Raw genomic sequence first — 25,107 nt, 5'->3', positions numbered from 1 at the left:
AGCCACAGTCAAGCGGTAATGCCTGGAGAAGGTATGGGCCGATGCCCAAGTTGCCGCCTTGCATATCTCTTCCAAGGAGACGGACCCGGCCTCTGCCATCGAGGCCGCCTGAGCTCTAGTGGAGTGAGCCTTCAGCTGAATAGGCAGCACCTTCCCCGCGGCCACATAAGCTGCTGCAATGGCTTCCTTGACCCATCTTGCCACTGTAGGCTTAGCAGCCTGCAGACCCTTACGAGGACCTGCAAACAGGACAAACAGATGATCCGATTTCCGGAAATCATTGGTCACTTCCAAGTATCTGATGATGACTCGTCTCACATCCAGAAATTTGAGAGCGGAGTACTCCTCTGGGTAGTCCTCCCTACGAAAGGAAGGGAGACAAAGCTGCTGATTCACATGGAAGCGAGAAACAATCTTGGGCAGGAAGGAAGGCACTGTGCGAATAGTCACTCCTGCCTCAGTGAACTGCAGAAAAGGCTCTCGACATGAGAGTGCCTGGAGCTCGGAAACTCTTCTGGCTGAAGTGATAGCCACCAAAAAGACTGCTTTCAACGTCAGGTCTTTCAGAGATGCCCTCGACAAGGGTTCAAAAGGCGGCTTCTGCAAGGCTCTGAGCAGCAGGTTGAGATTCCACGCAGACACCACTGAGTGCAGAGGAGGGCGCAGGTGATTAACTCCCTTGAGAAAGCGTACCACATCTGGCTGCGAAGCCAGGGAAGCACCCTTCAGGCGGCCCCTGAAGCAAGCCAGAGCCGCTACCTGGACTTTAAGGGAACTGAGCGACAGGCCTTTCTCCAGACCTTCTTGCAGGAACGCCAGCACTGAAGAAATTGGAGCAGTGAAGGGAGAAAGTGAGCCTGCTTCACACCACGCTGCAAAGGTACGCCAAACCCTGGCGTAAGCAGTAGAAGTAGAGCGCTTCCTCACTCTCAGCATAGTGGCGATGACCTTGTCTGAGAAGCCCTTCTTCCTCAGACGCTGCCGCTCAATAGCCAGGCCGTAAGACCAAAGGGGGAGGGATCCTCCATCACCACGGGACCCTGATGCAACAGGCCCTGCTCCACTGGCAGCCGCAGAGGGTCGTCCACTGAGAGCCTGATCAAGTCCGCATACCAGGGACGTCTGGGCCAGTCCGGACCCACCAGGATTATCCGGCCCGGATGCTTTGCCACCCGGTCTAGTACTCTGCCCAACATGGGCCAGGGCGGGAACACATAGAGAAGCTCCTGTGTCGGCCACTGTTGGAGAAGAGCATCTACTCCCAGAGATCGAGGGTCCCGTCCTCTGCTGCAAAAGCGCGGCACTTGGCAATTGGCCGATGACGCCATCAGATCTAGGCTCGGCTGGCCCCAGCGCTTCGTGATGTGCAAGAACGCCTGAGCCGATAACTGCCACTCTCCGGGATCCAAGGTATGGCGACTGAGAAAGTCCGCCTTGACATTCATGACTCCGGCAATGTGGGCCGCCGACAGCTGTTCCAGGTTCGCTTCCGCCCACTGGCATAGATTCATGGCTTCCTTGGCTAGAGGGGCGCTCTTGGTACCTCCCTGGCGGTTGACATAGGCCACAGCCGTGGCATTGTCCGACAGGACCCGTACTGGCTTCAACGCCAGTACCGGGAGGAACTCCAAAAGTGCCAACCGAATGGCTTTGAGTTCCAGGAGGTTGATAGACCACTTTGCCTCTGCAGGAGACCAGAGCCCCTGCGCTGTCCTTCCCAAGCAGTGGGCTCCCCAGCCCGTCAAAGAGGCGTCCGTCGTGACGACAATCCACTCCGGGGTCACAAGAGGCATCCCTGCAGACAACTTGTCTGTCTTCAGCCACCAGCTCAGCGCCTTGCGCACAGCTGGGTCCAAGGGAAGGCGCACAGCATAATCCTCCTACACCGGAGTCCAGCGCTGCATCAGAGAGTGTTGTAGTGGTCTCATATGAGCCCTGGCCCAGGACACTACTTCCATCGTGGCCGTCATAGAGCCCAACAGCTGCACATAGTCCCAAACCTGAAGCGGAGAGGCTACTAGGAACTGGTCCACCTGAGTCTGAAGTTTGACAATCCGATTGTCCGGCAGGAACACTCTGCCCACTTGGGTGTCGAATCGAACTCCCAGATACTCCAGGGACTGAGTCGAGCGCAGCTGGCTTTTCTCCCAGTTGATGATCCACCCCAGGGAGCTCAAAAGAGCAATCACCCGGTCCACAGCTTTGCCGCACTCTGCATAAGAGGGGGCTCGGATCAACCAGTTGTCCAGATAAGGATGGACTTGTACTCCTTCCTTTCGCAGGAAGGCCGCGATGACCACCATTACTTTGGAGAAGGTCCGCGGAGCAGTAGCCAACCCGAACGGGAGGGCTCTGAACTGGAAGTGTCGGCCCAGGACTGCAAAACGCAGAAAGCGTTGATGAGGAGGCCAGATGGGAATATGCAAGTACGCTTCCTTGATGTCCAAGGATGCCAGGAACTCCCCTGCCTTCACTGCCGCTATAACAGAGCGGAGAGTCTCCATGCGAAAGTGCCGAACTTTCAAGGCCCGATTGACCCCTTTGAGGTCGAGGATAGGCCGTACAGAACCTCCTTTCTTTGGTACCACAAAGTAAATGGAGTAACGTCCCTTGCCAAGCTGATTTTCTGGCACCGGAATGACCGCACCCAGGCGGATCAGATTGTCCAAGGTCTGCTGCACTGCCACAGCTTTGACCGGAGACTTGCAGGGAGAGAGTACAAACCCGTCTCTTAAGGGTCGGCAGAACTCTAGCTTGTAGCCGTCTCTGATGACTTCCAGCACCCAAGCGTCTGAAGTTACCCTGGTCCACTCGCCCAGAAACGAGGACAGGCGTCCTCCAATCTGCACTGGGCCATGGACCAGGACCCCGTCATTGGGTACGAGACCCTGGGGGCGGACCGGAGGGCGCACCTCCGGGACGGCGGTCTCTGCGAAAGGAATGCTGCTTGGGGGAGAAGTTCCTCTTGAAGGAAGAGGGGGCAGAGGAGCCCGACTTGCCCGGGCGGTACCGACGGGCTTCCTGAAACGGTCCTCTGGAGTTACCGGGGCGAGCACTGGCCCGAGCCCTGACCTCTGATAACCTCTTGCCCCTAGACGTGCCGAGATCGGTCACAATTTTGTCCAGCTCGACCCCAAAAAGCAGCTTGCCTTTAAAAGGCAACTTAGCCAGGCGGGACTTAGAGGCGTGGTCAGCAGACCAATGTTTCAGCCAAAGCCACCGCTGCGCAGAGACTGTCTGAGCCATACCTTTAGCCGAGGCTCTCAAGACATCATACAGTAAGTCTGCCAAATAAGCCAAGCCCGATTCCAGGGCCGGCCAATCAGCCCTCAAGGAAGGATCCGAGGGGGAAGCCCGCTGCACAATCGTCAGGCACGCCCTGGCCACATAGGAGCCGCAAACTGAGGCCTGCAAACTTAAGGCAGCCGCCTCGAAGGACGACCTTAAGGCCGCCTCCAATCTTCTGTCTTGGGCGTCCTTTAGGGCCGTGCCACCTTCCACCGGCAACGCCATTTTCTTAGTCACCGCAGTGATTAAAGAATCCACGGTAGGCCAAAGAAAGGCTTCCCGTTCACTTTCAGGCAAAGGATAGAGGCGGGACATAGCCCTAGCCACTTTGAGGCTCGCTTCCGGGACATCCCATTGAGCCGAAATTAAGGTGTGCATGGCATCATGCACGTGGAAGGTTCTAGGCGGGCGCTTCATCCCCAGCATAATGGCGGAGCCAACAGGGCTGAGGGAGAGACGTCCTCTGGAGAGGAAATCTTCAAAATGCTCATGGCCTGCACTAACAGGTTGGGCAAATCCTCTGAGCGAAAGATCCGCGCTGCAGAGGGGTCATCCGCTCCATCCGAGCGGGAATCCGTCTCCTCCAAGGAATCCGCAAAGGACCGTTGGGAGAACTCAGATACGCTGCCCTCAACTACATCAGAGGAGACAAAGTCCTCTAAGGCCTGGGAATCCACCCGAGGGCGTTTACTTCCGGGGGCCTCAACCCCTTTATCGGACAAGGGAGAAGGGGCAGCGTTCTGCATAAGGAAGGCCTGATGCAGCAGCAAAATAAACTCGGGGGAGAAACCCCCCAGACTGTGCACTTCAGCCGCCTGGGCCACAGCCCTAGACGCACCCTCAACCGGCGCTCGCAAGAGCGGGGGAGAAACATGCTGCGCATCCAAGATGGCGTCCGGCGCGACACTCCGCGAAGGAGCCGCGCGGGAAGAACGGCACTTAACTTTAGCCGCTTTTTTGCCGTCGCCCAAATCAAGGGCGGCCATGACATTAACGTCTCCCAGCTCAAGGGCGGCCCAAGAAGAAGCCGTCCGAGCAGCGTGGCCGGCCAAGATGGCAGAGGCGAGCAGCGGGGGATGGGCGTTTATGGCGGGAAAAACCGCCGCACCGGATGAAGACCCGGGACACTGACCGGCCTCCGAACTGACACCCAACAAGGGCGAGTCAGACTTTAAGACCCCCGCATCCCCGCTAGAAGCGCACAAACGGTCCGGGGAGCGATTCTTCGCGCCCTCGCCCTCTGACGCCATAGGCCACGTGGAGATCGATCGGGGAACCCCCTGCCCGCTATAAAAAGGTAAAAATTACCTGCTTCTCGCTCCGAGCTGTAACAACCTGGTGTCCCAGTGAGTAGCTGCAATAAACGTTTAAATAAACGTCGAAATAAACTCCCTGAAGGACGTTCAAAAAAAATTTTTTTTTTTTTTAACGGAGCCAGCTGGAGGGGGGAGAAAAGGAGGGACCTGGCGCCACCAGGTTTGCACTTGGTCAAGAAGAGCCCTCAACCCCAGGTACTCAACAAAACCTAAAAATTAGGCTTGGAGACCTAGCCAGAGCTGCTGCTGTGTGTGACCACCACCTGCTGAGATAGAGAACATACTGAGGAGTTTCCGGCAGCACATGACCACATATAGGGAGGCAAAAGGATTGCTCTCTATCTCCACCTGCTGGTAGATGGACACAACCCACCAGTCTATGGATTGATCAGCATGATGATATGGAAGTCATGATTTAGGCTCTACACCCTTTCTGATGTTTTGGTGCCACCTCAGTAAGGCCAACACACAATCTCTCCACTGTAAAACACTATACACAAACTTGTGCAAAAACACACTCATAACCTTACCAAACCATAACAGCACTAATTCCAAGGACAGGACGAGCTACAACCTTATGTGTGGAAAGGCAGCACTGTAATTACACTGGGCTCTAAAACACCAGTACACAACATAGTGAAGAAACACAAAAAAACAAAAAGGGCTGCAAATACTACACACTAGCTGTCGCGTTCTCGAGGGCCTTGGCATACTGTCAGGTCCTCAAGGCAGCACTGGGAATCGTGAGCCCTTGGGCCCCTGCCGTGGAGCGGCAGAGGCAGGCAAGACCGTCTTGGAACTGGACATCCGGAAGGACCGGACCGGAAACTCTGGACTGGAAGTAGGCAACTGAACCGGCAGAACAGGAACCGCTTCACCTGTACTTAGCCACCTTTCCGCTAGACTTGAGCTCTAGCGTGCGGGCGGCCGACAGGACTTGTAGGGCAAGGCTGGAACTGAAGATCCAGAGGACCCACCTCGGGTCTAGGAAACACAGGGGAACAATACTAGACTGCACTAAGCGCTGCACGCAGCCGCTAAGCCAGACACACCAGACAGACTAGACAGACAGAAGTTTATCAGGAGCAGGAACTAGGACAGACATGCAAGCAAGGAAGAAGGGGAGACTGGGAATACCCCCTGGGCAAACCCACTAGCTAGGTCGAGGCAGGTAACAGGATGAATCCCCCAGAAGATATACGCTAGCTAGACAGATACAGGAATCAGGATACATAAGCAGGGATCCGGATAAGCACACAGGATATACAAGCAAGGTACAAGGTAGACACATGGGACAGAAGGTAGCTAGGCAGAGCGGAAAACCGGATAACACTAGCTAGCCAAAACCAGGACTCAGGACGAACAAGCAGGGACCAGGATGAGCACACAGGATATACAAGGATCAGGATGTGCACACAGGATATACAAGGTTCAGGATGTGCACACAGGATATACAAGCAGGGAGTAGGGCAGGCTGCAAACACAGACGGGGAAACCAGGCCTGAACAGCAGGCTCTAAACACAGACTAAAGGCAGAAGGCTAGCAGCCAGGATGTGCACACAGAATATACAAGCAAGGAGTAGGGCAGGCTGCAAACACAGACTAAAGGCAGAAGGCTAGCAGCCCACGCAGAAGGGCAAGCAGCCCACAGGTACTGGGAACCGAAGGGCACAAGCCCACAAAGAAGGGCAAGAAGCCCACAGGTACTAAGCAGAGGGGCAAGCCCACACAGAAGGGCAAGAAGCCCACAGGTACTAAGCAGAAGGGCAAGCCCACACAGAAGGGCAAGAAGCCCACAGGTACTGAGCAGAAGGGCAAGCCCACACAGAAGGGCAAGAAGCCCACAAGTACCAGACAGAAGGGCAAGCCCACACAGAAGGGCACGAAGCCCACACAGAAGACAGGCTTAGAAGCAGCGCAGCAACACACTAACTAACCTGTCGGCCTCTGGGCATGACACCAGATAATGACACCATGCGAAGGCACTGACTGCAAGCACAGGCCTTCCTTATAAAGGAACTCACTGATGAGTCACCACCAGCAGGATAGAAGCAGGAAGTTCCTTGCCTCCAAACAGAGGCTTGACACACAGAGGAAGTGAGCCCACAAAAAGGACAAGCAGGAGCCATCTTGGATACTGGCATAGAGGAGGAGGCGGCAGCCATCTTGGAAGAGGCATAGCCCACACAGGTGAGGTCCAGTAAGGCAATCAGCACACAGAGCCAGAGAGAAACTAAGACAGAGACAGACACAGAGACAAGCAGAAGCCAGCACAGCCACTGACTCCCAGAAACAGGGTAAGTCTGAGGGTGGTCACGGCCACAGACGTGACACTAGCAGAATACTGCACCTTGATCACACATGAAAAACACATGACACAACAGATATGAAGGCAAAATACTGAACTAGAAAGTTACCTCAAGAAGTCAGACTCAGCATGCAGCAATACTAGAAAAATTGAAACTTACGTGCAAAATATCACAGGTGTACATTTCCAAAAGCTGACATATTCTAATTAATAAATTCTGAATAAAACACTTTTTTCTACCTTTGTTGTCTGATCGTTTAGTTTTTCTATTCGCTTTGGTCCCAGTGTCTTCTGTTTTATGCAATGTCTTCTTTCCATTTGATATTTTTTCTCTCACCATGTCCACCATCTTCCTATGTCCTTACGCGTCCTATCTATCATCTGTAGCCCTGAATGCTGGGGCACTGAATATCTGGATATGTGCGGCAACCTGAAATTTAACCTGATACTGGCCGATATTCAGACTGGTGACTAGATAACTTGGCAAATAAAATTAGGACAGCCTTTTTGCTGTCCTAACTTTATCTACATACTTAACCAGTTAGCGGACTGAATATTACCCTAAACTGCTAAGTAGTGGCTCCGCTTAAATTCTGCTTCCCCCCCCAGACCACCCCTAACCTACATGGTTAGGGACTGGCTGGTTAGAGCTAATATTCTGTTTAAATGCCATTGAAAATCAGTAGCCAGCTAGCTCAGTGGAGCTTAACCAGGCAGGAACCTCTCCTTCCCAGTTAAACCCCTTTGAATATTGACAACTTAGTTTTTAATGATTTGTATATATTTCTATGGCTTTTAGATGTTACTTTTATTGTACAGAGTGGAATATAAGCATTGACATTAAATTAAATATTATCAGATCAATATCTAGTAAGCTAGTGAGTGGAAAAGTTAGGCACATAAAGTTACGCATATAATTTTTGTTGACTATTCAGTGGATTCATGCAAAAGAAAAGTTCAAAAGAAAGTTATTCTCTTAAGGACAGTCTTCTACCCTGACCAGACTTAGCACCATATTTTCTGATCAACAGCGTGAATATTAAAATAGAGTGCATAAAGTTTACCATGTCCCAGGAATGCTTCAAATCTGCCTCTTATGAGGATAAATGTTATGCACACAGTGAATTAGATACATAAGTTTACTGCTGAGCCAAGGAGTGAGGCAGGATTTTCAACTCCATAGATCTGCCCATCTAAGTCCTAAGGTTAGACAGAAAAATCTTTCAAATATTAATTACTGTAAGTAACAACCTAGAGTTATATCCATTGCTTCTTAACAGTATTTATTTACAATAGCAAACAACTAGCACACCACCGCCCATGCCTCTATGTCCAAGAAAACCTATAGTTCAGTGTGTAGTTCTGGTAGCTCCAGGCGAACCTTTACTATCAGGCACAACAAACCTTGGTGGCTCTTTCTTGTGTTCTCTATCTACTGCTCCTGTCCTCCTAATCCTTTCTCAGGTCTACTTCTTCTTGTGTACCTCTATGACCTTTTTCCTAGGTCCTGTCCTCTCTGCCCTTCCCCCCCTCCCAAATGTTAATTTCACACCACATTTAGTTGGTTTGGGGCCTGGTGACAGTGGTAGCCTGTGAGCCAGCACATGCTCCTAGGCCCTGCAGTGGTTTGCCCAAGCAAGCTGTTTCATAACAAAAAAAGTGGTGAGGAAGGAAGGAGTAGGGCTACTTCAGGGCCTGAGAGAAGTCATAGGTGCTATAGTGATTTTTCTTTCTATTTCAGCAGGGTGATCAGCTGTTTGGAGCAACAGACCTTCCTTCTTTCCTTCCTTTTCTGGCTCCCTCTGTCTGGGCCATATCAGCAGCCCAATTTGTCTATGACTGTGTCTGGCACTGCCAGCAGAACTGTGAAATGGTGTGATGGTTTTGCGATGTGGACATAAGATTTAAATTCACCAAATAGGTTTCACTTTTAAATTTCAATCCAAAATTAGCAGGCAGGTCTACTCTACACTCACACTGCATTAAAATCAGATGTGGAAAAGAGTCAGCTAATTTACTCAATAGTGCAAAGCTGTAACTAAATGTTTTAGAGCAAACAGCAGGCAAGGGGTTATGGTATTCTGAGCCAACTTTTGTATGAGCAAAGGAACATGCTGTCACCACTGTGAAGGGTGAACCAGTAAGGCAGGCTACTGGCGCCCTTATGCTTCATTGTCAAGAGCCAGTGCCTCAACTTGCTCATGCCTCTTGGCCCTGGCCCACACTGTCACTCTCTTCTGAATTTATAATCTTCTTTCCTTTTGCTCTGATCGGAGGTCATTTTTCCTTCTATCCCTGGTCCTACTTTCCCACTTAGATGCCACAAATCTACCTGGCTTTCATCTGCTGCTTCCCCATGCTTGTACTTCTGTTTTTTGTTCCCATGGGGCATTGTACCCTCATCAATTGCCCCACTTGCTATCCCTTAGCCATGGCTTTCTAAAAGGGTAGACTTATGTTCATCTTGCAAGCTCCTAGTTTCTCATTTGGCTTACCTTGAGGGATCCTTCTCGGATATAAGGGTTCTCAGGTAGCTCAGGTACAGGTTCTGGTGACATGCTTAGTTTACTATCTTTGGGGCCTGACATGAGAATAAACAATTTGAAACTGTTAAAACATGAAATCAGTTGGAAAAAATTACTGGAAATATACCTTGTGTGATATATAAAGCTAGAATAATTCTATCTAGAGAAAAAGAAAATCATATTGTTGAAACAAAATTCACAGTTTCTGATGGAAGATCTGAACAAGTTCTCTTCTGACACTTCTCACTAGTAAAAACTCATCTAGCAACTATTGTGTGCAGGTTAATAATTTTCCTGTTTATTTTATATTCCCTTATACTGTGCAGACAAAGTACTACAATAAAGATGCCAAGGATGGTCCATACCAAAGCTGGAGATTTACCACCACTATGCTGGAGATTGAAGGCTAATGAGTTAGACATGACTGGGGACCTCAAGAAAAAAATTAAAACCAGTTCTGACCGATATATATTCCAATAATTGATATGGTAAAATTATGCCTTACCTGCTGATAATTTTCTTTCCTTTAGTAGCAGCAGATGAATCCAGGAACTGGTGGGTTGTGTCCATCTACCAGCAGGTAGAGATAGAGATTACAAAGCTGAAGGAAGTGATACCAGACAGTAAGTAGCTCCTCCTTCACTTCAGTATGTCTCATCACCAAGCAGAATCAGACAAGAAACCAGGAAGCCTTCCTCACCAACCAAACACAACAAAAACTCATCAGTCCAACTTAGAGAAACCATGACTGTGATGGACTCCTCTTCAGTGGTTTCTGTTCTCTCTCTCTCTCTCTCTCGTTTTTTTTCCCCCCCTTTGGGCTTTTTTAAAAACTAAAAACCAGGACAAGAACAGACAGGCAAAACAAATGCAGCTGACAGAGGGCGGGATCCTGGATTCATCTGCTGCTACTAAAGGAAAGAAAATTATCAGCAGGTAAGGCACAATTTTACCTTCCTTAGCGTATGCAGCAAATGAATCCAGGAATTGGTGGGATGCACCAAAGCAATCGCTAATTAGGGTGGGAAGTCACCGCTCCCCGAGACAGAACAGCCACTGCAAAGGTAGCACCTGAATAGCAAAAGCACACCCATTCCACCCAAGAGGTAGATAGCAACCTCGTGGAACGAGCCTGCAACACAACCGGTGGGACACAACCTTCCAAAAAATCCATGGAAACAAAGTATCTACAATACAACGAGAAATAGCCGGATCAGAAGCCACCGTCCCATAGCAAGAACCAGCGAGAAAGACAAAGAGAAGATCAGAATGCTGAAAAACATGCAACATCTGCAAATGCTGGAGGATAACCCTCCGAACATCCAGAAGACAAAGCTCCGCATACTCTGCATGAAAATCCACCTCCCGAAAAGAGGTTAGAAAGAGAGGCTGATAAAGAAGAAGGGCCAAATCACAGCCGGTACGAAGAGGAGGAACCATATGCAAGGTCACTCCAGAGTCAGCAAATTTCAGAAAAGCAGCTCGGCACGGCAGCGCTAATAATTCAGACACTCTGCGTGCTGACGAATTGGCAATCAAGAGCACTGCTTGCGAGTAAGCTCCTAAGAAAAACCTTCTGAAAAGGATCAAAAGGAGTCCGAAGCAATGCTCGGTAGACAAGCAAGGGCATTTTCGATATGACATTTATTTATTTATTGCATTTGTATCCCACATTTTCCCACCTCTTTGCGGGCTCAGTGTGGCTTACAATAAGATATGAATAATGGAAATACATTTGTTACAACTTGGTTATAGGTTACATTGTACAAGTTTTGTGAAACCATCGAAGTATCATTAAGAATATAACAATGGGACATCAACATTGAAACGTTGGAAAGAGACAATGGGAAGCTTAAAGGGCAGTGTTAAGACACAGAAATATATGGTGTACATATTCCTGTGAGTAAATGTATGAGTGATGTGGAATTACGGGGGATGAGGGTTAGAAGTGGATGTATGAAGCATTGATGATCAGTGAGTGTAGACTCTATGTGTTTTGGCTCTTGCCATAAATTGTTTCAAACAGATGAGTCTTCAGTAATTTGCGGAAGGAGGCTTGTTCGTAAATCGTTCTTAAGTTGCGCGGCAGTGTATTCCAAAGTTGCGTGCTCGTGTGGATTTGGCATATCTTTTGAGAGTCTTAGAGATGAAGTCTTCTGATATTAGTTCGAATTCAGTCCAGGTTCTGTCTGCTGGGTGTGTTCCTTCTTCTGGATCTAGACAGTCCAGTCCAGTCCATCTATCTGACTTTGGACATTTTGCAAAAAATGTTCAAAATCTGAATAGCAAAGAAGGTCATTGTCAAAAAAAGAAGAATGTCTATCTTTTGTTTTTGAAAATAGAGGTTTTGTGATTTGGACGTTTTATTTTTTGGTCCATTTTCGGAAAAAAAAACAACGTCCAAGTGCAAAATACACAAAATCAAGCCATTGGGATGTAGGAGGAGCCAGCATTTTTAGTACACTGGTCCCCCTGACATCCAAGGAAAGCAATAGGGCACCCTAGGGGGCACTGCAGTGGACTTCATAAAATACTCCCAGGTACACATCTGACCACTGCTTCCTTACCTTGTCTGCTGAGCCCTCCAAAACCCACCCAAAACCAAATACCCTGCAGTGCACTGCATCCACCACTAGACTACTCCAGGGATCTGCATGCTGTTCTAATGGACCTGAGTATAACATCTGAGGCTGGCAAGTAATGTTTTTCATCACATTTTTGGGGGGTGGGAGGAGGTTTTTGACCACTGGAGGAATAAGGGGAGGTCATCCCTGATTCCCTCCAGTAGTCATCTGGTTATTTAGGGCACCTTTTTGTGCCTTATTTATTATAAAAACAGATCTAGTTCAAAACATCTTAGTTTTAGTTCTGGATGGTTTTGTTTTCTTCCATTATGGCTGATAAACGTCTAAGTCTCAGGAATTCCCAAGTCCCGCCCTGAACACGCCCTTGATACGCCGCCTTGAGAGTTGGATGCACTTCTGACAGACTTCAGAAAAACATCTAGAAAGAAGTTTCGAAAATTCTGATTTGGATGTTTTTGTGAGAAAAACTTCCAAATGCTGCTTTATGACCCTTTTAAATGTTTTTCTGTTTTGAAAATGAGCCCAATGGAGCCGTAAGCCGTAAAAATGAAGTTTCAGAGCGAACAAGGTCGCAGCAGCGGAGGAGCAAAGCACTCTGCAAGAAATGCACCACATCCGGGTGCGAAGCCAGAGAAGAGCCCGACACTCTCTCCCAAAAGCAGGCTACTACCACCTGCACCCGAAGCGAATTAGAGGCCAGGCATTTCTGCAAACCATCCTGCAGAAAGAAATCAATCACTGAGGAACAGATGCCCGCAATGGAGACCAAGTGTGGGCCACAACCATGCCTCAAAAAACCCCTCTACACCCGAGAATACGCAGTCGAAGTGGACCGTATAAAAGCTCGCAATAGAGCAGTAATCACTGTGTCCAAAGAACTGTGTTCCTCAGAGTCAACCTCTTAAAAAACCCAGGCCATAAGACCAAAGTGATCCTCCACTCTGTATCGGACCCTGAAGGAAGAGCCCGGAGTCGAGTGGAATTTGAAACGGAGGCGCCTCCAGGAGCTGCACCAGATCCACATACCAAGGGTGCCGTGGCCAATCCGGAGCTACCAGAATGACTCGACCCCGGTGGAGAATGATCCGAAAAGAACTCAGCCACAGAGAGGCCATGGAGGAAATATTATTGAAGAATGTTCTCTGGCTGAAGAAGCTGAACAACCAGCCCTACTGAATCGCTCTCTGTCTGATGACAAAAGAAGGCACCTCGGCATCCAGCTGGGACACCATCAGATCTACCTCCAGAGCTCTCTACCTGAGGCCAAACTGAAGAAGTACTGGTGCGGTATAACCATTCCGCCGAGACCAGAAGACGGCAGAAAAAGAGTGCTCGACATAGGAAAAGCCTGCAAAGTGGGCTGCAGAGAAACGGAATACAAGGTCCTCTGCTCACTCCATGGGGGTGACACACCACACCCTGTTGAAGAAGAAGCCACTGCCATCGTGTTCACCAATGGCACAAGCACTGCCTGGCCAGCAACATGTCCTAAAAGGCTAGAAGACAGGAGCCATCTCCCATGTTATCCACCACCCTGGAGGCAGAAGAAGGAAGCAAAGGGCTTGCATCTGTGACCACCACCATCCACTGCGGAGGCGCCAAGCCATCCCCTCCACAGGAAGGAATTGCGGAGCCAACAGTTCATGCGCATATGTGCCGAGAACAGCCTGGGACACAGGAGACCACCTGCCGAGAAGCGAGAGCTGTAGAATTCGCATGTGAGCACAGCCCACGGCACTACCTCCAAAGTAGCCGCCACAGAGCCCAAGACATGAACGCACTTCCAGGCCCCAGGACTCGGCGCCCCGAGCAGACTGCGCACCCAAGTCTGAAGCTAAATCTTCCAGTCCTCAGTCATGAAAAAATCATACCAGAGCTGTCTGGGACAGGACGAGGTGGCTCATTTGAAGGGTGACCACCCAGCCCAAGGATTCCAACAGCGAGACCCGGGAATATTAACTCTCGGTACACATCTAGAGCGGGGTGTACTCTGATGCTGTCCTTGTGGAGAATGCTGCAACACTCCCAAACCTAGGAAAAGGTGCATGGAGCCGTAGCCATGCCGAAAGGCAAAGCCTGGAACTGAACATGAGGTTCCGGAACAGCCACCCAGAGAAACCGCAGGTGAGAGGGCCAAAGAGGAAAGAGCAGAAACGCTTCTTAGAGGAGACGTGCTAAATTGAAGTAGCTCTGCAATATAGCTAGCTGTCCAATACAAAGAAAAAATGCTGAAGTGCAATAAAAGCCTTAGAGACACTGCAACATACAGCTAGTTAGAGGTCCCACAGATACAGTGGAAGCTAGAACTGGTATGCAAGTTTGACCAGTGTCAGGGTGCATTAGTAGAAGAGCAGAGCTGCTGTGGGAAAGCACCACAGCTAACCTTCGGCACTGTAGCATAGTGTAGGCTGTCCCAGCTATGCAATGAACTGCTTGTCAAGGCAAGCAATATGGGAGAGTTAAGTAAAATATGCTCATATGAAAAGGAGGTGAGGGCCACAGCTTCTAATATGATGCACAAACCAGCCTTAAACCTGTGATCTTCAGATTGAAAGCCAGCCATCATATTATGTAAGCCACATTGAGCCTGCAAATAGGTGGGAAAATGTGGGATACAAATGTAACAAATAAATACATAAATAAATAAAACTATTTGCTGAAATTACTGCACCTGGAGATAATGCTCCCATGGCAGCACTGAGGTTCCATGGTTACCATAGAGACCAGAGCACTAGCCCCAGAAAATAATAATATGTAACATTTCCCACAGAAACGTGGAGCCAAAGGCAATAAGCCTAGAACCCTGATGGCGAACCTATGACACGCGTGTCAGTACTGACACGCGTAGCCATTTTCGGTGACACGCGGCAGCATGTGGCCTCATACAGAGAAGCAGCGGCGTTCCTTGCTGACACCCGGGGCGGATCGCGCGACCTTCCCCCCCCCCCCCCCCCGGTGCATGTTTACCCGCTGGGGGGGGGGTGCCATGTGCACTTCTATTGGCTCCCTCCGACTCCTCCGCTCGTTCCCTCCCTGCTGCTCCCTCTGCCCCGCCTCCTGCACGGCCGTTAGGGGATCTTTGACCTCACTTCCGGCCGGCGGAGCAGACAGCAGCGGAATGCCGTGGGGGACGCATCTCTGTGATCGCCATTACCAGCAACCACATAACCACAGCAACCATCATCCAATCTACTGTTCTGGGGTGTCGTGGATTTCTAATTGACCATCATTACTGAGATAGGTGAGGGGGAGGCTGGGAGAGGCGAGGGCATGTGCTATGGGTGCCGTTTCCCGCCATTAGAAATAGCGGCAGCCATCTTAATTTACATAAGGTGGTCAGTTAGGCTAGTTAACCCCTAATTGCCTGCAGGGCTAACAGGCTATCTATAATTCTATCTTCTGTCACTGCCCCCCTGATGGAGAACCCAAAAAATAAAAAACCAAGGTTAAGTAAAGGAAGTGGTAGTAGCAGTAGCCGACCCTTTCAAGAGACATGGACCGAGATGTATGGCATTATAGAAAAAAATGGCAGATCATTTTGCGTTCTATGTACTGAAACGGTAGTAAGCAGAACGTGGAATATAAATAGACATTTTGAAACTAATCATTCCCAGCTCTTGAAAAAAAGTGAGGATGAAAGGAAGGAATACATTTCCAGGCAGCTACACTTTTATAAGAGCCAATCTAATTCCATCCTTACATTTGTAAAAGGTTCTACAAATTTAACATCTGCAAGTTTGAGCATTGCTCACTCCATAGCTCAGCATGGAAAAGCACTCAGTGAGGGAGGATTTATTAAAGAAAATCTCCTAAGATGTGCACCAGTTCTATTTCACGATATGCAGAATAAAGATGCAATTATTAAGAGAATATCTGAGTTACCACTCAGTAGAAATATCAATTGAAGATTTAGCCAATGAAATTCAGCAACAAAAAAGTCACTAATAGGCAGATTAGTTAAAGAATTCCCCCTCCCCCTCACTTATCTTAGTTCACGGCACCCCACACAAGTTAAATAATATCAAGACCAACAAAAGAAACCGACTGACAGATGAACAAAGAAGTCACTAAGCAGGTAAGTTAAATAATTAGTTTTTGGTTTATTAAATACAGTTACATATTACAATTATACATTTTTGTTATTTAAACTATAAATATCGCGAAATTATGTTTTTTTTTTCTCGAAGTGACACACCACCCGAGTTATGCTCGTTTTTTTGGCGAATTTTGACACACCAAGCTCAAAAGGTTGCCCATCACTGGCCTAGAAACTCCCTTCTAAAGGCGCAGAAAAAAAAAGAAAACCTACAGAACCTGGTATTCCCAGGCAGTCTCCCATCCAAGTAGAAACCAGGCCCAGCCCTGCTGAGCTTCCAATTTCAGAGGAGATCAGGCACACTCAGGGTGGTGTACCCATAAACAATACCTATACTGCCAATATAAAGACTTCCACAAAGGAAGCGAGAGAAACTTTCAGAGTGTTTAAGCAACTGCCCTCAGACAAAAAACTGAGGGGACTGAAAAGTCTGTAAATAAAAATACAAAATAGGCCCTTTCAGAGGGCCAACACACAAGGAGCCCTGCTCTGATGCTATTCACTGTTTCCCACACCAAGAACAGCCTTAGTCAATGCAGGAACTATAAGAAAAACTTAACTCACCACAGACAGTGAGGCCTACTGAAGACTGCTGCCATCAATGCACCCACTTAGGTGAACATGGCTTTTCAGCTCAGGTGATTTTTGCTGCCTCTATGCAGAAAGGGACTGCCCTGAAATGACTCCCTCAGAATAGAGGAAGACAGAGGAGCAATGGACCCTACTACTGAGCTGGAGAGTAAACATCCTCTCTTTGGAGACTGAGACAGGGAACAAGCTAGAAATCTCCAGGCTGAACTAAAAAGGAACTGTCAGTGTAAGAAATATATATATTGCTTTTTCACTTAACAAAATTGCAAAAATGAAATACATAGCTGGAACTGGAAATATTGGCAGTTTTAAAGACAGGATGTTGCTAGCTAACAAATAATGTGAAAAGCAAGATAAGCTATAACTAGTAGGTGGGTGGGGGTGGGGGTGGGGGAATGAAGCCTACCATGCCTGAAACTACTGATGCAGAAACATATGTAATTCGCAGGACATGAAGGTCTGAAGGCTGAAATAAGAGAATGTAAACCAAGCATAAGAGCTGCCAAGTGGACAAATGCAAGATAACACCAGAAATAGAGATTCTGTAACTATGGAAAATTTTCAGTTTTCGGAAAGGGGAATAGCAATGAGGGGTGGAGGTTGACATACGATGCTTAGAACTAATGTAATAGGCTATAGATATGAAATCAGTATCCAATAAAGAATTTAGGGGCAGAAACCTATGTTACCAGTGAAAGGAATATAAGCTGTAAGAATTAAGGGATGTGTGTGCCACCCATTTTTGCAAGATTGTATTTTGAAATAATAAATGAATTAAGACTTCCTTCAGCAATTTGTTTTTTGAGTTCTTTCTCTGTATAGGTTCTCAACTTACCTGTAACCCACTTCTAACAGTCAGTTCATCTACCAGACATCTGCAACATATAGACATATGAAGCAGCAGAATGAACTTGGGGGGGGAGGTCAGCCCCAGAGAAGCCCTCAGATAGGCTGGCTGATGTGCATCCCGAAAAACAAGGCACATCGCAGAAGGACCATCAGATTCCTTCTTGAAAACCTTGCCGTTTAGAACCCATCTGCTCGAGATGGGCGTAAGAACTCCACTGAACCCAAAGTTATCGAAGGGGAATCAGAGAGGGGTCCCAATGACTCCACCTCCAACACGGCACCCAGCCGCCTCTCCTGGAACATTGAATCTACCGCAAAGGGTAGCAAAGCCATTACTGTACCCAAAGAAACCCTCAGAGAAGGAATCCCGTTTGAGAGAAAGAAATCCCTGGTGCCTGCCTGTGCCTCTGTGCACCTGGCAACATATGTCCCTGCTGCCGCCAACGCTTGCTCAGAACACCAGCCTTCTATGGTAGCCTCCGCCATCAATACCGCATGTCCTCCAATGGCAGAAAAAAAACGCACTCACTGGAGACGCACAGCCAGACTCCCCGCCGACTGCGGGACCTCCCAGGCAATCCTGCCACCAAATCGACTCAGCAGCCTACACACATACACAGTGACTCCAGAGACGCTGCCCCCAAGGCTCCTCTTAGCAACCTGCTGCCCTGTTGCAGCTGCAGAGCCTGTGTCCCAAATTGCTCTTTTTTTTTTTAACTGATAACAGTAAACAGAGGTCTGTTGTGGACTAGAGGGGGTTTTTTTTGTTGTTTTTTAGTGAGAAAGGCTTCAGTCCAAACTCTGGGAGGAAAGGGACCACGGGGTGAGCTAAGAACCCAGGCTACCAGGTATGCTCCTAAAGCCCCCAAAGCTCAACTGGCCAAAATGTCCCAGGAGTAGGCCCAAGAGACGAATCCAGGAGCTGCAGAGACACTGAGGGGCATAATCGAACGCGAACGCCTATCTCCATGGGCGTCTAGGTCCGAAAACGGGTACGTGAAGAGGCAGGGCCGACCGCATTTCGAACAATGGATGTTTTACAGCTGGGCGTTTGCTTTTTTTAGCGATAATGGAAACTAAAAACGCCCAGCTCAAAAACGTCCTAATCCGAGCCATTTGGTCCTGGGAGGGGCCAGGATTCATAGTACACTCGCCCCCCTGACATGCCAGGACACCAACTGGGCACCCTAGGGGTCAGTGCGGTGGACTTCAGACAACGCTCCCACATGCATAGCTCCCTTACCATGAGTGCTGAGCCCCCAACCCCCCTCCCCCAAACCCACTACCCACAAATGTACAACACTACCATAGCTCTTAGGGGTGAAGGGGGCACCAACATGTGGGTACAGTGGGTTTTGGAGACCTCCCATTTACCAGCACAAGTGTTACAGGTAGGGGGGCGATGAGCCTGGGTCCACCTGGCTGAAGTGCACTGCGGTACCCACTAAAAGTGCTCCAGGGACCTGCATACAAGCAGGCCTCTAGGACTTGTTGCTGCTAGATAACATTGGCACACCAGTTGACACCTGAAGACTAATCTCTCAGAAAATGTCCTTTATTGGAATAACCACGCTTATTCACAGTTAACTGCAGATCAGAGGTTGTGCACCACTGGCAACGAGTCTCCCTGGCACTGAGATGAGCAGTAGGTCAGAGCTGGCAGAATGGTGTACAATGCCCTCTTTCAGCCACATTCAAGGTAAGAACTAAGTTCTGTAACGTGGCTAACACGTGAAAGGGATCTAAAACTGGCTTACAAAAATGGCCACTACCTCATGGACTACTGGAAACAAAACAGGGCACACTCTGACCCAGTAAGCAGGGGGAAAAGCACCATGGGAGTACAGCCTACCAACTACCAACATTGTGAGCATTTGCCACAAGCTACTGGAATCACGGAGCTCAATACCCTACACCCACCACAATGCATTGCTGATGTGACTCTGCAGTGCGCATAACAGAAAAGGTGTCACACTCACCCGAGAGCCACATCAGAACCAGGGAAAGGCTGCCACAGGATAGAACACATTCTGCTGTCATGGAGGTGGGTACGGCAATTGAGGCTGGCATACAGGCTGGGAACAAAAGTTTTTAAAGCGGGTTTTTTTGTTTTGTGGGAGGGGGTTAGTGACCACTGGGGGAGTCCGGGGAGGTCATCCCCGATTCCCTCCAGTGGTCATCTGGTCAGTTGGGGCACTTTTTTGGGACTTGTTTGTGAAAAAAAAGGGTCCACAAAAAGTGACCCAAATCACGGTAAAAACGCCTTTTTTTCGATTATCAGCTAAAGAAGCCCATCTCTCCTCGGCCGATACCCACGCCCCAGTTCCACCTTCACCACTCCTCCGACTCGCCCCCGTCAACTTTACCCGTTTCCACGACGGATTGAAGTTGGAAACGCCCAAAATCGGCTTTCGATTATACCGATTTGGGTGCCCACGGGAGAAAGACGCCCATCTCCCGATTTGGGTTGCAATATAGGCGTTTTTCTCTTTCAATTATAAGCAGGACTGTCTACTACAAGAAGGTTTAATAAACAGGAATGGAAGTGAGCCTATCTAGTCCACTGTAAGCAAGGAAGCCAATTAGGACAGTCTGAGTTTCCCCTTCCTAGCGCAGCCGTCATCCCCGTTTAATCAAAACAAAGCAAGCAAACCTGTGAGCTGCTGCACCCACATTGTTTTTTTTTTTTTTAATTGTTGGTCCATCTGTAACAAGTCTAAAGCTGTTTCAGTTGGATAGGCAGTACCTTAAAAGGTGGAGGACAACATTTTTTTTCACTTATTGGACAGCTTTTTATTTGAAAGCTTCCCACATCTACTATAATAAAACGCACCTCCAACGTTCTGAAGCTGACTCCGTGGCTTCAGGGTTCATAAGTCTGTAAGGGTGTCACATCTCTCTATGCCCCGCCCTCGCATCAAAACGTGATGATGTCGAGGGCGAGCCCCGCCCTCGCGTCTACACATGATGACGTCGACGGCAGATAACAACGCAGGAGGAGGACTGAGGGAACGAACGAACCCTGCTCCATTGAGAAGCTGACTCCGTGGATGGCCAGGGCTTACAATAAAGCTGCCGCTTCGACTAGGTGGCTGGGGGGGGGGGGGAGCAGGGGACAGAGGAGAATTGCAGGGTGGCTGCAGGGGGGGCAGGGGACACAGGACAATCGCTGGGTGGCTGCAGGGGGGCCAGGCAGAGAGCACAAATCGCTGGATGGCTGAAGGGGGGGCAGGGGAGAGAGCATAATCACTGGGTGGCTGGAGGGGGGGGAGGGGAGAGAGCAGAATCACTGCATAGCTCGAGGGGGGCAGGGGATACAGGACAATTGCTGGCTGGCTGGAGGGCTGGCAGGAGAGAGGAGAATAGCTGGGTGGCTGGAGGGGGGGCAGGGGATATAGGACAATCGCTGGCTGGCTGGAGGGCGGGCAGGGGATACAGGACAATCGCTGGCTGGCTGGAGGGCTGGCAGGGGAGAGGAGAATAGCTGGGTGGCTGGAAGGGGGGGGGGGAAGCGCAGACAGCACAATTGCTGGGTGGCTGAAGGGGGGGCAGGGGACAGAGCATAATCGCTGCGTGGCTGGAGGGGTGGCAGGGGAGAAAGGAGAATCGCTGCATGGTTCGAGGGGGGGCAGGGGATACAGGAGAATCACTGGGTGGATGGAGGAGGGGCAGGGGAGACAGGAAAATTGTTGGGTGGCTGAAGGGGGGCAGGGGAGACAAGAATCGCTGGGTGGCAGGAGGGGGGCCAGGGGAGAGAGGAGATTTGCTGGGGGGCTGGAGGGGGGCAGGGTACAGAGGACAATCACACACTCTCTCTCACATACTCTCTCTCTCTCACAGACACACTCGCACCCAGTCTCACTCTCTCTCTGTCACACACACACACTCGCATGGTGCTGCCAACCACGCAGAGGGGGGGAAAGGCAGGGGGGTCCTCCACAAAAGGGGAGGGGAACGCAGAGGGGGAAGGGGTCCTCAGACCTGAGAGGGGGGAGGGGATCCTAAGACCAGAGGGGAGGGGATCCTAAGACCAGAGGAGGGGGTGCTGAGACCACAGAGGGAGGGGAGAGGTATCTCTGTCACACACACACACACACACACACACACACACACACACACACTCTCTCTCACAGTCACTGTCTTTCTCTCTCTCACTCTCATACAGTCTCTCACACTGTATCACATTCACTCTCTGTCACACAGTCCCTCTCACACACTCTTGGTCTCACACACTCGGTCTCACAGACAGTCTGTGTATTGCACACATATAGGCATATTTTCAAAGCACTTAGCCTCCCAAAGTTCCATAGAAACCTATGGAACTTAGCCTCCCAAAGTGCTTTGAAAATATGCCTCATAGAGGCATATTTTCAAAGCACTTTGGGAGGCTAAGTTCCATAGGTTTCTATGGAACTTTGGGAGGCTAAGTGCTTTGAAAATGAGCCTGATAGTCTCTCACACTCTGTGTCACACACACTCTCTCTCTCTCACACAGTGCATCTGTGTGAAACACACTCTCTCACAGTCACTGTGTCTCACATATGCACTTGCACACACTCTCATTCTCACGCACACACTCTCTCACACACACACACTCGCACATTCACTCTCTCTCTCTCTCACACAGTCACTCTCACACACACTCTCTCAAACATACACACTCCGAGGAAAACCTTTCTAGCGCCCGTTTCATTTGTGTCAGAAACGGGCCTTTTTTACTAGTGTAGATATACATTTCATGAAATAGCAATTGAATATCAATAAAACAACTTAAACAATTTTTACAGCTGGTAGAAACAGCAATTTAAACTCTGTATTTTGTGCTCATTTTTCTACACTAAAAACGAAATAAATACACTGTATACAATACAGATGGCCAAATTTCAGTGAGGATATCCTGTTTCCTGATGGGTTCATCTTAAATGTTGTTGTAATCTGCCTTGGAAAGCATGGTGTTATAAAGATGATGGAATATACTGAAATTAAATGGAAACTCTCCTTTCATTGGGGGACATGTAATCACATCTTCATCTGTTTTGTAGAACTTTACCTTTATATACACAAATGGATTATTCTGTTTGAGCATGTTTCAGGGACAAGTGGTTTATAAGTCAAAATAACAAAAATATTTTCTGTCAAACAGATCTCTCATTTGTGGAGACATAACTAAATGGGCTATAAGCCCCTAATGCAGTCCATTGGTTTTCTTCTATTTTGTTCTTATGTTGGCTCAAACTGTGCCAAAACTGGAAATACAATGAGACAGAATAATAGAATTCAGTAACATCCAAAACTTATTTTTTATGTTTTAATCATCCTATATAATAATTTGTACCTCCAACATTCTCTGGGTGGCTGGCTGGGTTCGTAACATCTCCTGATGTCAGCAAGCCTCCAGCGTTCCCTTCCCTCTCACTGTCCTGCCCTTGAGTAAAGACGTAATAACGTCAGAGGAGGGCGGAACACTGAGAGGGAAGGAAACGCTGGAGGCGAGCTGACGTCAGGATGTTACGAACGGAACGGAAGCCAGCCAGCCAGAGAACGTTCAGGTACAAATCGCTGGACATGGATGGGAGGAGAGAATCATGGGACATCGAGGGGAGGGGAGGGCAGGGCAGAGGAGAATCGATGGACATGGATGGGATGGGAGGAGAGGAGAGAATCGCGGGACATGGATGGGAGGGCAGGGAAGAGGAGAATCGCTGGACATGGAGGGCATGGGATGGGAGGGGAGGGAAGAATCGCTGGACATGGAGGGGAGGGCAGGGGAGAGAGAAAAAAAACGCTTACACAAGAGCCTTCCTAGGGCCCTTCACTGTTGACGAAACGGACTTGGTTCCACTAGTCTTAATGAAAGCAAACATACAAAACAAGAAAAAACAGTAAACCCTCCACATGGCACAATAAAAACTTTACAGTTACCCCAAGAACCCTTCCCTCCCGTACTCCCCTCCCCCTGTAAGCCCACCTTACTGTTTCCACTCGCCAAAATAACACAACAGATGTACAGATCAGTAGGACTCAAAGCATTTCATACAAGTAAAGTCATACACAACACAGTTTTAAACCAAATTGTTTAACCACACTTTGGTTTTGCCTTCAGGTTTAATAAGCAATACCATGTGCATGTAAGGTCTAGATAAACAAATGTAAACAATCTATGTTTAAGACATATGCCCTAAATATGTAATACTTGGTAGCAATAATTAAACAGTGATGGAATATTCACATAGCAGGCAGCCAATAGATTTATTTTCCACTGAAAATAATCAACTTTGTATAAACTTGGCAACTAACACTGTGCTGCTTGCTATTTTGTATTTGGTGGTGTATTGTTTGCCTGAATAATAAAATCTCACTTGTAAATATTTCTCTGGCACGGCTTTAATTAACAAAAGCTACCATAAGAGGCAGACATGGTCATATAATTAACATTATAATTTATTGTATTTGGGTAATGACTGAGAAAAATGCTAATTAAAAATTATATTACAAAGCATAAAGTTGACATGGAGGGGCATAATCGAACGCAAACGCCTATCTCCATGGGCATTTATCTCCGAGAACGGGTCCGTGAAGAGAGGCGGGCTGAACCGTATTTTCGAGAAAATGGACGTCTTTGAGCTGGGCGTTTGTTTTTTTTAGCGATAATGGAAACTAAAACGCACAGCTCAAAAACGTCCTAATCCGAGCCATTTGGTCGTGGGAGGGGCCACGATTCGTAGTACACTGGCCCCCCTGATATGCCAGGACACCAACCGGGCACCCTAGGTTCAGTGTGCTAGACTTCAGAAAAAAGCTCCCACATGCATAGCTCCCTTACCACGGGTGCTGAGCTCCCAACCCCCCTCCCCAAAACCCACTACCCACAAATGTACAACACTACCATAGATCTTAGGGGTGAAGGGGGCACCTACATGTGGGTACAGTGGGTTTTGGAGACCTCCCATTTACCAGCACAAGTGTTACAGGTGGGGGGGATTGGCCTGGGTCCACCTGGCTGAAGTACACTACGGTACCCACTAAAAGTGCTCCAGGGACCTGCATACACGCAGGCCTCTAGGACTTGTTGCTGCTGTATAACATTGGCACAGCAGTTGACACCTCAAGACTAATCTCTCCGAAAACATCCTTTATTGGAATAACCGCGTTTACTCACAGTTAACTGCAGATCAGAGGTTGTGCCCCACTGGCAACGAGTCTCCCTGGTACTGAGATTAGCAGTAGGTCAGAGCTGGCAGAATGTTGTACAATGCCCTCTTTCAGCCACATTCAAGGTAAGAACTAATTCTCTAACGTGGCTAACACAGGAAAGGGAACTAAAACTGGCTTACAAAAATGGCCACTACCGCATGGACTACAACAGGAAACACAACAGGGCACACTCTGACCCAGTAGGCAGGGGGAAAAGCACCATGGGAGAAGAGCCTACCAACTACCAACATCGTGAGACTGTAACACAAGCTAATGAATCACGGAGCCCATACCCTACACCCACCACAATGCAATGCTGATGTGACCCTGTACTGCACCCGAGAGCCACATCTG

The 25,107-nt window shown here is 48.7% G+C and overlaps 1 protein-coding gene across 1 annotated transcript in view; it reads right to left on the bottom strand.

Annotated features, from left to right (window-relative positions):
• The window catches only part of SPAG17 (sperm associated antigen 17), a 994,731-nt gene that overhangs the window by 549,282 nt on the left and 420,342 nt on the right, over window positions 1-25,107 (bottom strand). The window contains exon 19 of the mRNA XM_030205033.1: window positions 9,409-9,494. Coding sequence (XP_030060893.1) covers window positions 9,409-9,494 — 86 coding nt within the window. The remainder of the gene's footprint in view (window positions 1-9,408; window positions 9,495-25,107) is intronic.

The sequence above is a fragment of the Microcaecilia unicolor genome, chromosome 5 (genome assembly GCF_901765095.1).
Source record: "Microcaecilia unicolor chromosome 5, aMicUni1.1, whole genome shotgun sequence".
NCBI classification, from domain to species: Eukaryota; Metazoa; Chordata; class Amphibia; order Gymnophiona; family Siphonopidae; genus Microcaecilia; species Microcaecilia unicolor.
The sequence above is the reverse complement of the archived record's forward strand: the minus strand, read 5'-3'. Positions and strand labels throughout refer to the sequence as shown.